Source organism: Astatotilapia calliptera, chromosome 6, assembly GCF_964374335.1.
Source record: "Astatotilapia calliptera chromosome 6, fAstCal68.1, whole genome shotgun sequence".
In the NCBI taxonomy this organism is placed as follows: domain Eukaryota; kingdom Metazoa; phylum Chordata; class Actinopteri; order Cichliformes; family Cichlidae; genus Astatotilapia; species Astatotilapia calliptera.
In genome coordinates, this window is record NC_137427.1 from 3,849,420 (window position 1) to 3,865,424 (window position 16,005).

General features: G+C 44.1%; 2 protein-coding genes across 4 annotated transcripts in view; both read left to right on the forward strand.

Moving 5' to 3' along the window:
- The window catches only part of LOC113023581 (protein AF-17), a 31,442-nt gene extending 24,020 nt beyond the window's left edge, over positions 1-7,422 (forward strand). For 2 of the 3 annotated variants that reach the window (XM_026169735.2, XM_026169736.2), the window contains 6 exons: positions 931-1,131; positions 1,368-1,444; positions 1,607-1,977; positions 2,584-2,671; positions 4,861-5,073; positions 6,297-7,422. In XM_026169735.2, the coding sequence (XP_026025520.2) occupies positions 931-1,131; positions 1,368-1,444; positions 1,607-1,977; positions 2,584-2,671; positions 4,861-5,073; positions 6,297-6,332 (986 nt within the window). In that variant the 3' untranslated portion in view covers positions 6,333-7,422. The remainder of the gene's footprint in view (positions 1-930; positions 1,132-1,367; positions 1,445-1,606; positions 1,978-2,583; positions 2,672-4,860; positions 5,074-6,296) is intronic. The other variant, XM_080302314.1, reaches the window with a different exon arrangement.
- A 3,468-nt stretch (positions 7,423-10,890) lies between these two features.
- On the forward strand, positions 10,891-15,303 carry LOC113023589 (uncharacterized). Its single transcript, XM_026169749.2, has 3 exons — positions 10,891-11,153; positions 13,765-13,881; positions 14,643-15,303. Exons 1-3 carry the CDS (start codon positions 11,061-11,063, stop codon positions 14,829-14,831), a joined length of 399 nt encoding a protein of 132 aa, XP_026025534.1. The 5' UTR covers positions 10,891-11,060; the 3' UTR covers positions 14,832-15,303.
- The last annotated feature ends 702 nt before the right edge of the window (positions 15,304-16,005 follow it).

The following is a 16,005-nucleotide window of genomic DNA, read 5'->3' on the forward strand; positions in this document are numbered from 1 at the left end:
GAAAGAGAGAAGTGGGAGTCCCAGTGCATCATGGGAAGTCTTCCAGCAGCCTGAGCCTAAAATAGCACGACTGAGGGATGGTTCAGGTTCACTGGATGCAGCTCTAACTATCAAAACTAAAAGTTTGAAGTTGAGAGGGAGTCATTCTCCAGAGCCCAAACTGGGAGCTGGTTCCTCAGGAGAGGGGCCTGGAAGCTGAAGGCTCAGCCTCAGGCTGGACTGTTGAAAACGAGCGATGCCTGATTTAGACTCGCGCGGGGAACCTTTGTAGCGCCCACAATCTGACCTACGTAAGTGTGTGCTGCATTATGCCTGAGTTACTATATTGTAAATAAAAAAATAAAATAAAGTGCTGGGACTTTTTTTGCGTCCTTGGTCCCTGCTCAATTGTTTTTCACATCCGGACCGATAATTTCAGCCATCTCTCCGGGAATCTGACGACATTTGTGAGTCATACATTGATGCTATGTTGAGGCGATACTGAACTCAGATAGTGAAATGCGCTGCTGGGGCGTTGTGGTATTGTGGTGCCGTTTCCCACGTGGTGCATTATAGCTGAATAGAAAAAAGAGCGCGATCACCTGCTGGAGCCCCAGATGGCAGAGAGAGAAATCTTCCACAGAGTGAGAGAATCAGTGGAGGTGATCACAGAGGCCAGGGAGGGTCTGATATGTTTCAGCTGCCTCTCCAGAAACTCTCAGTTTAAAATGTGCCTGTTGAGGGCAGTCGTCCCTCTTTTACTGTGCAGATCTTTGAGCAGGAAGACCACCGTAACCAAATTCTGCACTGAGCTCACAGAGGCTGCAGCGCAGAATGCAGACTAGCATCACCAGCTCCATTATTTAATAATTAATTTAAAATAGTGTGTGCCTCTTTGAAGATGGTGGGAAACACTGGACTGAAGTGTGGCGTGTCCTCTTGTCCCCTCAGTTATGGAGATGCTCCAGTCGCTGCACTCCCTGCAGCAGGAGAACCAGCGGCTCCAGGACCAGATCCTCAGCCTGACGGCCAAGAAGGAGCGACTGCAGCTGCTCAACACGGAGCTGGCCGTGCCTTTCCCTCCACAGCTTCACTCCACCCAGGGCTCCATGCACACGTCCGCCCAGATCAACTTCCTGTCATCCACCCAAGGTCAGATTAAGCTCCTCTGTCCACTTTCATAAGCGAACTTCAGGGCACATAAATCCCATCGCCTTCTTTTATTTTTTTAAGCTGCATTCCTTCATCCTCCCTTTGCAGCCCCACCCGCTCACGCGGATGATTTATTGATGTTAATTAACCGTAGGAACAGTTTTGATAGTACAGAAAATGGTGTTCAGTGCAAACCTGGTAGTTTTCACCCTGTGATTGTGGCTCTCATTCCTTAGACCCCCTGAGCACCAATAAGAGTCCCCTGCCCAAAAGCTGCTTCCTGAATGACACCTCCTTTGTTACCTCGTCTGAGGTGAGAAACTTTAGTTCCTTTCGTGTCTCAAAATCACCGTGCAATCCCGTCAGGCACCATTAGCAAGTATATTTGTCTTTTTTAAGCCTCTTTGTAGATTTTCTCAATTTTACGGTAAACTCAGTAAAAAGCTGCTCGCTTGCTCTCTTGTGTTTGTTCCAGGAGCTGCACTCCGGTAGTCCGTCCCGAAGCAGCTCGTCTCTTTCCTTCCAGAGCACCCCCCCTCCTCAGCAGAGCCCCGCCTCCTTCGGGCAGCCGCTGCTGAACGGCTTGAATCGAGGGTTGAACGACGGTTTGGGGGCGATCGCTCAGGCCGGCGGCTCCGCACTGCCCGTGGTGGGCGGACTCATGGCGTCTATCGCGGGAAGTCCTCAGCTGACCGTGAACGGCGTGCTCGGCAGTCTGAACGGAGTGATCCAGTCGCCTGTGCAGAACGCTCCTCAGCCCGCGCTCCCGGCCCTGCGACCCCAACCTCCACCCCTCAACCCCCTGGCGCTGGCTCAAGGCTTTCAGCTTCCCAAGAGTGCGAGTCCGTACGTAAAAAATCTGTCTGTAAAAACCACAGAAGAAGAAAACAAGAGCCTCTAAATGAATTAACTAACTTTGGTTGTTTCAGATTTTTTTAGCATTCAGTGATTTCTTTTTCTTTTCTTTTTCTATCCTTTTGAAGCGCAGAATCCCCTCACTCCTATTTTTAAATTTTAGTGTTTCTGCCACCAGCTGGCCACGTTCTTGTCTTCCCCATAGTAGGACGTAGCGGACTGTCATGGACTGCAGCTGTCGGTGGTTCTTCTCCTGCTCTGAGGAGCTGTGGTGAGATGGACGACCACTCCACCCCCAGGTTTGCAGCAGGTGGAGAGGAGCAGGTTCATGTGCCGCCACAGCGAGCGTGACGAGGCTGCAGCAGAACCACCGCCAGCTGAAGTTGATTGGCAGGAAGAAAGACCCACTATATTTGTTTCGTCAGTTATTTATGATCACGTCTTTGCTCCGTCGGAGATTATAAACACTGTTTATTAATAGATTAGCGAGAACATGTGTGCCTGCCCACTGACCCCAAAATCTAAATCTGTGAGAAACATTTAAACTCGGTGGCGCTCTCTGACAGGTGTGCTTCCACATGTCAACATCTGTTTCAGGTCGCCGTTCCTGTCAGAGCAGCAGAAGCAGCTTCTTCTGGAGCAGCAGCAGCTGCAGCAGTTCCTCACCTCGCAGAACTTCACACCTGTAAGGACACTCGCCTCGTCGCTCTGTCGTTCTCTCTGATTTTTACATTTTCTCACAGCTTCTCTGACATTTTTCTCTATCCACATGTTTCTGACTCGTGGTGTGATGATGTCATGAAACAGATAAACAAGCATATCAGCTAAAGCTTGTTTAGCGAGGCGCGTGGCACAGACCCGTGTACCTGATAATTAAATGGCACGTATAAAGAAATGTCAAAGTAAAGCTAGAATTCGTCTGGTGAAAACTGAACCACAGATTTCTTGGATGGTCTGTTTGTACGTATAAGCACATAGTAAGATATATTATTTGCCTGATTATTGCAGCTTCATCCAATTGCATCAATTTGTCAGTCAAAGCAGCCATTCCCCTAAAGATGCAAACTTTATGCTTAAATAAAAACTCGCATGCTGTAAAGTCGGTCATATTTACTTGGGAGTGTAAGCTGAAATCAAGTGGCCATTAGAGGAACTGCAGTTTTTCCGGTGTTTGCTGCTTGGTTCGACTCATTAATAAACACTTTCATTAGCTCACTGAACCATCACAGCGATAAAATCTGTGCTGCAAAAGCTTTGAACCGAGGGCTTAAATTGATTTAGGATCAGAAAAGGAACAGAATATTTTCTCGCTCACGCCTCAGAAACGGAGCAGCTCTCTGATGTTTGGTCGTGACGGGAACACCGAGCAAATCAGGGCTATTTGAATAAGCGCTAACATCAGGGGCAATCTCACGCGTTATTTTTAGACTCATTCAGAAATCCTGTTCAGTAAAAACTAACTTTTTACAAAGAATTTATTACTGTCTGTAACTCAGGAACTTGCTGTAACACATTTTGAAGTTGGGAGATTAATACTGTGGTATTAACCATTAGCAAGACCTCATATAGAGATACTAACCGATTCAATTATGTTAGTTAAGAAAGAGATTGTACCAACAATAATGTTTTGTGTCGAAGTGAACCAGCCGCCCTTATTTGACATGCAAAGTGAGGAAAGCTTGGTGGGGTGCAAACCAGTCAGGCACTGTAAATATAGGAACCAGTGGGTTTCCTGTTTGACTGTAAACTATAAGTACTTTGATATAATAGACTAAAGACAGCGGGGAACTGGATACTTTCACTTTTCTGTTAGACGAGGCGACAGTGAAACAGAACGACTGAACATTTGTTTACAGTTTTTACGTCCAATTTTTAAAAAATAAAATAAAACACGTGCAGTTTGAAAATAAACGTACTTGTGAGAGTTCCCACTCACACACATGAAGTACGGTCAATGTGAACTGCTCCAGGTTTCCCTGAGATAAGGTGTGTTATCAGTTATCAGTCTGTTACTAACGCCAATCCAGTAACAGCAGAGCGAGGCAGTGCACTCGCCTCTGTAGCTGTTTGTCCTTCTGGCAGGAACCCTGTAAAAATCACTCGCTGCCACTCCTGTCCCCGGGTGCTCTCCACTGCTCTTAAGTTAGCTTAGACTACTTGACCCTGAATTCGACAAGCGCAGGTGCATCCTCGCCCAGACACCTGAGCTGGACTCTTCCAGACATGCCTCAGCATTTCACTTCTTCTAAGTGTCGGGGTGCTCTGTTCTGCTATTTTTGATGGAAGCTGCTTTAAAGAACCCAGAGCAGATGAGGGTGCCAGGAAACCTGACAGAGGAGTGCTGCTCAGTTATGGCAGCGTGATTGTTCAAAGTACGATTGTTTTATACAAATATCCCCAAACTTAAACAGAAACTGGCATTTCCTGGAAATCCTTGAATGCAGTTCAAAGGAAAAACACTTGTGAGGCTCTCCTCTACAAGGCCTAAAAGCATGTAACTCAAGGGTGATGAAGGCCAGATGGCTCAAACAGGAAAGGGAGTAACAGCGGAGGTCATTGAGGAGAAGATGCAAAACCCCATCAAAGATCACAAACACGCAGTGGCTCCAGGGGACAGTTTTCATTGTTTTTAACAGTCAGTTTGAACATAGAGACGCTCTTTGTCCACGCTGTCATTCCCAGCAGGAGCTACATGACCGGCAAATACACAGGTGAACAAGAGTAGCATTGTGTCCAACACTGCCCCCTGGTGACGGTCTGCCGCTTCTGCTCGGCGTTTACAGACTCCCAGCACTGTCAGCCCCCACACAAACCCCCATCAGCGCCTTTTCTCTGCTCGTCCCTTAAAGCCGCTCTCCTCTCATCCTCCTCCAGGAGCAGCAGGCCTTGGTGTGCCAGATGTTGCAGCAGCAGTGTCAGCGGGAGCTGCAGCGCCTCACGCTGACAGGAGCTCTCGCCTCCACCCCCAACTCACCCATGATTGCCCAGTCACCCAACCTGCTGTCCTCAGCTACAGCCTCCCCCCTGCAGGGAGGCCAAGGAGGCGGGCTCTTCGGGCTGCAGGAGAACACGCTTCACAAACCCGGAGTGAGTAATACTCGTGATTGTCCTCCTGAAAAACTCCAGGAACCAAGAAACTCAACAGCTCACTTCCAAGAGTTTTTATCAATCATTGGCAAGAGAGTAGATAAAAGTTAATGACATGAAGTAGTGCCATATAAACACATGGGCAGAAGAGGAGAAACACTCAGTGCATCGTGGGAAAGTCCTCCAGCAGCCTTAGCGTATTGTAGCATATCTAAGGGAAGGTTCAGGGTCACCTGATGCAGCTCTAACGATCTGCTTTATCAAAAAGGTTCAAGCCTGGTCTTAAAAGTAGACAGGGTGCCTGTCTCCTAAATCCAAACTGGGAGCTGTGTCTGTGTAGGTTCTCAGTCATCCAGGTAATTTACGGAGCAGAACTTGAAGAAGTCCAGTCGCTTTCCTTTTCAAGCTTCATAGGAAACTGGTAGCTGGTTCCTCAGAAGAGTGCCTGAAAGCTGAAGGCTCTACCTCAGATCCTCCTTTTAGAAAGAGCTACACGTAAGCTGCAGTCTGAGGGCAAAGTGCTCTGTTGGGGTGATACGATACCACGAGGTCTTTAAGATAAGATGGAGCCGTTTAGATCCAGCTCTGGAGCTAATGAAGAGAAGCTGAAATCTAAAATGTTCCACCCACCTTGGTAACACGTCCCACAAGTCCTTAAAATCCGCGCGAATATTTTATGTCTTTACAAATATTTGTCCTATTCCTACCCTACATTCACACTCACAAATTTTCTGCATTCATATCAAAGCTCGATTTTTCATATGTGAATAAAAAGATCTGACCAATCAAAGCACTCCATTTAGCAGTGCAGCTCAAAACGTGCACTGGTGCTGTATATACTTTACTACGTGTGGTTAAATAGTACAGTTTAACACACAGCTCCATGCTGCTCCGGTCAGTCGGCTCTCTGAAATCATTTCTCTGCCTCCTCAGACGTGATCCCAACTCGAACTGACCCGCTGACATCATGAAATACATATGAAAGCGGCCGTGATACAGATTCAGCTCCTGGATCAAACCACGAAACCTCATACAGACTTTTCAGTGTGTGAAGGCGCTTACGCAACAAGCTCGCATCTGAAAAACTCTGAATTTCATGTAGCTACGCGCTCGGGGTGTAGTGGCCTCAAGTCCACATTTATTTCGCCCATATCTGGACGTCCTGTTATACTTCAGATGAAGGTGAAGATGTGCTGGAAACCCTCTGCTCTCTGTGTTTTCAGGCTACTGGAGAGAAAGGTGGAGACAAGAATGGCTGATGTTTCTCCACAACACGCGAGCAGCTCCGATGAAAACATCAGGCATGACGTGCCGCCTTGAAGAGGTCAAATTTCCAGGACTTTCTCCTTCTCTGTCGTCTTTATCTTAAGCCCTCTTTTATGAATGTACAACAGGATGGACTTTAATGTCAAGGTGAAGTTTTTCGTGTTTTGAAATTCTTGATATCAGAGGTTCTTCTCATAGGGTTTTTTTTGTGTGTAGGCAGCTTTCAGAGAGCATGAATACAGTGGTCTCTTCTTAAATTGCACTAATTTGTTAGCTAGACCAATGGGGCTGCTGATGAAGGCAGAGTTCATGAACCGAAGGTCTGAGTCTCTCTTCTCTGACCTCCCAAGCACTGACTGTTCATGAATTCCCTCCAGAGTTTCCATTCAGTGCGTCAGCGAGGAAAAAAAGCAAGAAAAAAAAAAAAGCGGACTTCTGCCACTTCCTGCAACCTCAACTGTCTTCCTCGATATTGTGTCTTCCCTTTGTGTTCACCCCACTCAATTTCATCCAGATCTTCTATATGTGAAGCCTCTCACGGGCACTTATTATGTAAAGGATCAACATACAATCATTTTTGATGTGTGGTTAGTGGCATTTCGACATTAAGCTAGTTATTACCTCAGACTTTGTATTTTTCATTGTTGACTTTTGTGCAGACTCATTACCACAATAGCCTTCACTGGATATAAAATGCCCACCAAAAAGATATCTTGGTGTTTGCTCTAAGGTATTAACTCATGTAAATGTAAAAATGACACAGCACCTGCGTGTCCAGAAAGCCGCCATCGTCTGCGGGCGAGCGCCGGGTTTTGTTCCAGACCACCACCAGAGTTTCTCAAGACTTTTATATCCTTCTAGTTGCTGTCGAGATTAAGCGGACGAAACCAAACATTTGGAAATTGTAAGTAAGAAATTAATAGTTTTTTCCTAAACAAGTGTGCACTTTGCATGTTAGTAGCTAACAGAGCAAATTAGCCATCAACACAGTACCTTCTAAAGGATGCTCGGTACTTCATAGGTCGCTAGGGACGAACAGGTTTTTGATTTTTCTGAGTATTTTGCACTCCTGTCCTGAAGTGTCGGTCTTTTACTGTCATACATAGATATTCCTTTCATGTCCACCAACTAGCTGTTCTTTTAGCAATACTGGATAGATAATGCCTTAATGATGTTAGATTTACAGAGGAAACCACGAGCCCAAAGGCTCACTCTCTTCTCGTCTTTCTTTGATAACGTGTTTTTTTTTATTGCGGGTACACGGAGGGTCGCGTTGTCCGACGAAAGCACTCTTCCTAAGCCCATTTATATACTTTTGATAGCTGACTGATAATTTCAACAGTGGAAAAACGTGTGAAGCGTATAGTGGTGACTAAAGTGTCAAAGCATTTTCTATTGTGCGTTTTGTGTTGGAATGTTTTTGAGTTGTTTGTGCTTCAGAGACCTGAGAAAAAGGACTTGTAGAGAATCTGCACAGCAGTTTGAACCGCTCGTAATGAAAGTGCTGCAGAAACAGAATCGATGTAGGAAACAGGGAGGCTGCAGGGCGACCGGGGGCAGCTGTGGCATTTTGGGTTTTTTACATTTTCTTTCACAACTCACAAAATAGTTGCATCAAAAACATGACATATGTTGCAGTTTCAATTAAAACTGCACCAGTTTATCGTCTGTGGTGTAGACGAGCAGAAACTAGACGTTTGATATGTTTTTTGAGAAGACTTTTAAAACTTCATCTTCTAGCTTTCATTCCTTCTGTGTCAAAATGATGCTCTAATGTAGCATGACTGAACGATCTGCGTTTCCTCTTTCTGCGCAGCATTAAAATAGACAAAAGGCAACAATTTGGACACGAGCTCGTTAATCCTGCCGGCGTGTCGTCGCCCTAGCTTTCTGATTGGATACATTAGCGTTGGGTGTTACAGGTGTCCTTGGTCTCCCCTAATAAGCTTTTCCTTCCACTTTATGAGGCGACACCTCCGCTTAGCTCAGTTTTACTAACAAAGGCTCGTCACCATTTCACCTTTTTCGCCCTCAAATGAAGGGATTATTTAATTTCCTCCTTCCTTCATTTGTCACTCTGTTTGGAGTCTTGAACATGAACTCCCATACATGTGATATCTATTTTTATTTTATTTTATTTTATGTTGTTAGCAGCTCATGTAGACATCAGAAGCTTCACGCAGCTCAATGGTTGGTGATAAATACTGTAGCAATGACAGAAGGAGAATGTTGACAAAGACATGAGCCAACGTGACTCCTGCTGGGAGGTCTGCAATTTACCAAGTATGACCAGCGCGACCACACGATCGCCTGCAGAGCGGCGCGAGGGATTTCTGAAACAGTTTCTTTCTCATGTTGCACTGGGGCGCTTTGGCCCAATTGTAAAATGTTTTTTTTGTTTGTTTGTTTGTTTTTTTGAGATCCGAGTTGTATACTTTAATATGTTTGTGTAAAAACACATTCATTCTTTTAAGCTTTGAAGTTTGGGTAAAGATAATTCATGTTATGAATGTCGTACTGTGTATCTTTTATGTATTGCAACATTTAAGCACCTGGCTCCGAGTGACGTCTGATGGACGGCAAAGTTAACTATCGGGATATGAATTGCATGAAATGCAGTGATGTCTCTCAAATGTATCGCTAAATACCAAGTAATAGCTATGCATAATTTTAAATGCATTGTTCCCTGAAGAGAAAAAAAAGGAAATGAAATGAGCACTGAATTTAAAAGGACAAGCACGTTGTCATTGTACAGTGTATTTGTTTGAGAGAATCGATTGAAGCAAATTTGACGATATTCAGATTAAAATCCCTGTAAAGTATTTTGATATTTTTGTGTGTAAAATTAAAAGGACAGATTAAGACAACTTTTTTTTGTCAATAAATGTATTTTACTGAGTTCTTTGACATTTTCTCTTGGATGTCGAGTGATGTAACTGTGGGTGTATTTTACTCACCGTAAAGGAATCGACTTCAGGTAAAGTGAACACATTGACTTTACACCACTATGAGAAATACAGAAAGTGAAGAAAAATGCTTTCTATCTTACGTGCTGTAAAGTTTATGAAAAGTTCACCTTTTTTGGAGGTTTATTAGAAATGAACTGATTTATTCATGTTAAAATGGGAAGACAATTAAAATGACTTTCAAGACGTGCTTTAAAGGATTTTAGGGTTTCTGCGAGCCTCATGTCCTCAGTTCGATGAGTCCTGATGGCAAAATTAGACTAAGCTTGCAGTCAGAAGGGCCCTGCATGAGGATCTAAGGATGTGGGTTTGACTCTTAAGGGGTCAGCAGTCCTGGTATGAAGTTTGGGGTTACACCCAGTTGGCCATTTGATTAATACCAGTGGTAAAATGAGGGCCCAGGTTTATGTGGTGTCATCTGTTGAACCAGTAAGACTCCAAGCTGTTGCTTTCTGAACCAGTCGTGATGTCCAGCATCACTGAGACTCTACCGGACCTCACGGGAAGGTTTGTTTATCGTCGGCGTTGTGAAAGGACACCGAGTCTGTAAAGTTTTACCAGAAAAGCAAACAAGAAATAAAAAGGGATCGGAAATCGAACCTTGCGTGGTTTCATCAGCACCACGTGATTTTAGGCTCCAATTTAATGACGTTTACGTTGTTCAAAAATATTGAATTTTTTTTCACCTCAGGCAACGTTTGGAAAGTAAGTCTGGTGACCTCTGCGTGGCTTTTAAAACTTTTTTATTTTATTTATTTATTACTCTTAGTCTGAAAATGTTTCCCCTTTCATTGGGTCTATGTGAGGATTCATCCTTTATTAATCTCATAATACGTATCATATTTATAGGGAGAACATGCACATACACACCAACATAAGCACTGCATCATCATGATGCTATTATCAGACCGTGAAAACAATTATATAAAGTTATTATGTCATTTTGACATACTGAATAACCTTTTTTATATCTGTTTAATAAGGCAAGCTTTAGACTTCATAAGGGTCATGTAACATAATGGTTTGTGAACGTTAATAAAATATTTACTAATACTGACTTTCTTGCTTTAAGTTGAGGAAAGCCCATCAGGATGTGGGGGGTCACTAAACATGACTGATCCAAGTCTGTGTTAGCTTACTACTTACGTGCTTACTTTTTCTATTTTTTCTGCCCATAGATAAACGAAAATATAAATTATGGTTATATGACTGATGTCCCCCACATTAAAAACACGTTTTTAATGAAAATTATTTAAGTGCAGAAAAAAAATCCCTGAAATGTATATATTTTAAAAGAACAAAAAACAAATTTACTCTCATTAATGTGGAATCTCGTTTTCACTTGGAAATAAAAAGCTTTTGATGTCATCTTCACATATGTGATTTCTTCACTAGTTTAAGTCATTCATGTGTGTTCTTTTAAAAAAATGCGCTAGTGGACTTCCACGCATTCAGGGTTGATATCTGAGTAATGAAGCAGTCAGTCATTCATTAACGACTGGTGTGTACATTATTATTTATTGCAGCTATGAGCGATATAACGATGGATGCAGCGCGTGGGAGGAAGTTGAGGAGGAGGAGCGGTGAGACAGGGGGCGTGTCCTCATCGCGGGGAGGCTTTTACAGCCCAATCAGCTTGCATTGTCAGCCATATTGTAACTTTTACTGAAGTCGGTTCAAGTTTTGTGAACCAGCTGTGCGCGGATTTCCTCTAAAGGAGCATCAGGAGCTGGAGTACAAGCGGCCCGCAGCAGCATGAACACAGCCCGGTTTGTAGTCGCCATGCGCAGAGGAGGTGCGCAGACCTTCCGACGACCTCAGCTCCTCCTGGCTGCTTATTCTCCCACAGTGAGTCTGCCTGCCGAGTGTTCGTGTTAATTATTGTGTTATCAGCTGTTCGTGTTGCTCTCGTTGCTGCTGCGGCCGTATTTAAAGAATGCTGAGTCACGGTGGGACATCCACGGAGCAGACTGCCGACATTTCCCGATTTCTTTCTTTTTTTTTTTCTGTGCAAACAAACAACCTGACGCGCCCTCCTTCAGTCACCTTTAGCCCCGATGCTCTGTGAGAGTCAACCTGCAGGTACAGCACGTGAGGGCTTGGTCCCCCTCACGTGCACGCACTGGAGTTATAAAATATCAGGATGGATGCGGAGCAGTCGTTCCCTTCTCGACGTCTTAAAGTTTCAGATCAAACACATTTTAATATTAGTCAAAGATAACGAGAGTAAAAACAAAATGCACTTATTAAATGAGGATTTCTTCCAAACTCACCTGCCCTGTGTAAAGGAGTAACCGCCCCCTAAATTGGCCCACCAATCTTTGCTGAATTGATTTAATTCAGACACTTTTGGGGGTTTCCAGCATGAGATGATTTAGGATAACCTTAATCAGATATATGGCCAGACTTTGACTAGACCACCCAGAGGTGGACCTGCTGGTGTGGTTTTTGGATGGTTGTCCTGCTTCATTCATTCTCCTTCAGGATTTCCTGGTAGAGAGCAGAATTCATGCTTCCAGCAGCCACAGCGAGTCGTCCTGGAACAGCAGAGCATCCCCAGACCTTCACACTTCCACCACCGTGTTTGACTGTTGGTTTGATGTTCTTCTAATGGGGCAATTGTGGCTCGAGTTCGCCTTGTAATCGGAAGGTTGCCGGTTCGAGCCCCGGCTTGGACAGTCTCGGTCGTTGTGTCCTTGGGCAAGACACTTCACCCGTTGCCTACTGGTGGTGGCGCCAGTGTCCGTCAGGTTTCTGTCAGTGCGCCCCAGGGTGGCTGTGGCTACAATGTAGCTGCCATCACCAGTGTGTGAATGGGTGGATGACTGGTTCTGTAAAGCGCTTTGGGGTCCTTAGGGACTAGTAAAGCGCTATACAAATACAGGCCATTTACCATTTCTAATGAAATGCTATTTATCCCAGATGTCACAGGACCCAAACCTTCCAAAAAGTTCTGCTTTTATCTCGTCAGTCCGCACAATTTTTTTTTCCCAAGACTCTTGTGGGTGGTCGAGATGTTTTTTTTCGGTCAGCAGTGGTTTTCTCTGTGGAGCCCTCCTTTTCACCCAGTCTCTTTCTTGTTGTTGAATACCAAACTTCACTGAGGCAAGTCGGTTCCACAGATGTTGTTCTGGTTTCTCCTGTGACCTCCTGGATGAGTCTGTGATTCACTGGACTCTGTCAGAAATGGCTTTGTAACCCTTTCCACACTGATACATGTCAATGGCTTTGTTTCTTCTGTTTCTGTAGATCGTGGCATGATGTGTTGCTCTATGAGAGCTTTTCTCCTGCTTCACTTCTGGTTCTGTTTAAGTGATTTCTGGATTCAGCTGGTCTGGCTGTAATCAGGCCTGCGTGTGACACTAAAGATGAACTCAGCTTTCCAAAAAGCCAGGGGGAGACCCTGGTTATCTGAGAGCGACTCTTTGCTCTATGACCTTAATAAGCTCTCTCATATTGAGTTTATCGACTCAGAGGTTAGTTTCAGGTCATGCTGATGACATCACGCTGGGCGATCGTGGCTCAAGAGTTTGGAGTTTGCCTTGCAATCGGAAGGTTGCCGGTTCGAGCCCCGGCTTGGACAGTCTCGGTCGTTGTGTCCTTGGGCAAGACACTTCACCCGTTGCCTACTGGTGGTGGTCAGAGGGCCTGGTGGCGCCAGTGTCCGGCAGCCTCGCCTCTGTCAGTGCGCCCCAGGGTGGCTGTGGCTACAATGTAGCTGCCATCACCAGTGTGTGAATGTGTGTGTGAATGTGTGTGTGAATGGGTGGATGACTGGATATGTAAAGCGCTTTGGGGTCCTTAGGGACTAGTAAAGCGCTATATAAATACAGGCCATTTACCATCACATTTAGTCATTTCTGGTGACCTTTACCGTCTGAAAGCAACCGCTCCGCTGGAGACTTCAAAACAGGCGATGCCATGGTGACTGTCCATCTTTTAGAGGACTTCAGAGGAACTGCAGTTTGTGACAGTCTGGGTTGGCTTCATTTTTCAGCTCCAGAGGTTAAAAAACTTAAACTATAATCAGAAAGCACTAATCTGACTTCCCAGTCCCACTTCCTCTTTTTCTTTGTGGAGTTAAGCTTGAGTGTAAAAATGTAGACCCACTTATTCAAAGTTTTTACATTATTATTCATTTGTTTGAGTTTTTTTATCCAGTGGAACCAAAACAGTGACATCACAGCGATTACAGTGTAATGTTGTGATGTAAGCAAAACAAGTTTAACATACGTTTTTAATTTGTGTTCTCAAAGTAAACCTGAAGGAGTTTGTGTGATTGCGAATGCCTCGGGTCATGTGAGGCAGCACTCCATCACTCTGATTGTTATTCAAACAGCCCTCTGAGAGCCTGGAGTTGTGTTTTGGCTTAGACCACACAGGATGTGTCACTGCAGGATGTTGTGGTATCCATTAGTGTGGACGATAAGTTAAGTTTGTGTCTCACTTTGTGCCCCAGGTTCAGTGCTGTCTGGAGTCGACCCAGGCAGTCCCTGCCGCCCGGCTTCCCTACAGGGTGAAGCTGTCTGCTGGAAAACACTACGCCTGGTGCGCTTGTGGCCACAGCAAGAAGCAGGTGAGGCTCAGGTTTCAGAGACACTTGGGGCTGGAGGGTCATCTGGGGTAAAAGCTAATGCAGCTCATCAATCACGTAAAGTTTCGCCTCATTTACTCCTGTTTACGTTCCCACCCGTCTGAAAGCCACGCTTTAAGAAGCACCGTGCTGGTTGAGACCAACTGGTGCTTGATGAGGTCCCAGTAACATAAAGGAAACTGGATTAACTCTAATCCATCGTCGGTGTCTGGGCTTTGTGCTTTCATTTCAGTGTGTCCAGGAAAAGAAAGAAAAGACCCTCTGGTTTACACGTGATCCTTTCCTTTATGATAAACACCTGACTGATGTTTAAACGGCATGAAAAACCTAACCATGCACAGATGTGATCACTTCGATTTATCTGGGTTGAATTTGGCCCGTCTCTCGGGCACCTCTGGACCCCTCAGTGGAGGACCATGTGACCTCTAACCTCACAGAGAGCAAAAATGTCAACTTTTACTTAAAACTGACCTCAGTTCTGTATCAGGGATCATCACTGGTGATGAAGACTGCTCACCAGCAACAACCAATTTCAGTCCACAGTTTCAAAGTCCTAATGTGTCAGCTGAGGAGCGACAGCAGGAGACCTTTCAGTCTGTCTTATTAGCAGCTTATAGCCGGGTTCATCCACAGTGATTGCTTACTGCCATACGTCTGCAGCACATGCATCCTGTCATTTTTAGGCTAATAAAAGTAAGTTTCAAGTTTGTGTCTTCAACCCGCTTTTTTTCCCTCTTCTTCAGCCTTTCTGCGACGGCACTCACACGAAAAAAGCTCCGAGTATCTCTCCTTTTCGCTTCACCCCCGAGAAAGACAGGACAGTCCTGCTGTGCGCCTGCAAGCAAACCAAAAACGCTCCATACTGCGATGGCTCGCACCTCAAAGTCATCTACCAGGATGTAGTGAAGTATCTGAAAGGCATCTTTAAATGATGTCTTTTTACAGGAAATGATGCATCATAATCATGTTATCCAATAGTTTTATCATGTTAAAAAAATCATATTTTTTTTATATTAAAATCATGTAATGCTGCTTTGTTTGTTTTGGGTAAATCAGATGGAGTTTTTGTTGTTATAAACTGCTTTTGTATGTTAACCTTTCAGACAAGTATATATTCCATTAAAATGCTTTGTGGGAAAACTTTGTGTTAATGTCACAATGACATCACCTGAGGCAGCATTTCCAACACCTCCTGCGTGACTCCAGACCTCCTGAGTCGGCCCCTTAGAGGAGTTTCTACTAAAGTTTTGGTAACCTTTGAAAGTCTAGTGTGTTGGCTTTAAAATGTATTCTTGTATGCACATGATAAAACGTAACGGGTAGGCAGGAGAAGGTTAAACCATGTGCACTATGTGTTTTTGTAAATCTGCTTTTGGTGCTGTCCAAATAAAAATTACAAATGTTTTTCTTCTTTTTATGGAGACTTTTTTTCTTGTGTGAAGATCTTTAACTCCACTGAATTACTCATTGAACGGACCAATCACAATAGCTAATTTCATCAGTGCTGTATTCAGTTTATCCAGTGTGGTACTGAGTCACAGTCAGATTACTGCTTTTGTCCAGGGGTGGATCAAAAAGGGTGGCATGGGGTGGCTTGTGCCACCCTAAAATGATCTCTTGCCACCCATAGTGCCACCCTAGTTTTGCATATGACAGTGTTGTTTATTAACAGATAAGATAGCATTAACACTTTGAGCCTGGCTATTCTAAAACTGAATACATTGCATAGTGTCCCCACCACCACCACCATTAGCACCATAGCGCAAACAATTTTAAAAATTTAACCATGTAACAATTTGATTTGTCTAACAAAAAACAGTGAAACTTAAGTTAAACTTGTGTGTGTAAATGTGGTGCAGCAATATATTTATAAATATATTTATTATAAAGGTTATACAGTACATAAAATCACGTTTTAAGTAACTGAAATGTTTAATCATGTGGGCTACAGAAAATAATTAAGACTATATTTATATGAAACGTGTATACTTACTGCATTTGAATCTGCATATGTGTTGTTTATTTTGGTTTTGTTTTTTTTTTAAAAGTTTTGATTTTGCCACCCCATTAGATTTCCATGCCACCCTAAGAATATTTTTCTTGGTC

Bases quoted from the DNA above. Each gene is read 5' to 3' on its own strand.
- LOC113023589 (XM_026169749.2), top strand. From the start codon at position 11,061: ATGAACACAGCCCGGTTTGTAGTCGCCATGCGCAGAGGAGGTGCGCAG. The intron at 11,154-13,764 runs GTGAGTCTGCCT...TTTGTGCCCCAG, and splicing joins TGGCTGCTTATTCTCCCACA to GTTCAGTGCTGTCTGGAGTC. The intron at 13,882-14,642 runs GTGAGGCTCAGG...CCTCTTCTTCAG, and splicing joins GTGGCCACAGCAAGAAGCAG to CCTTTCTGCGACGGCACTCA.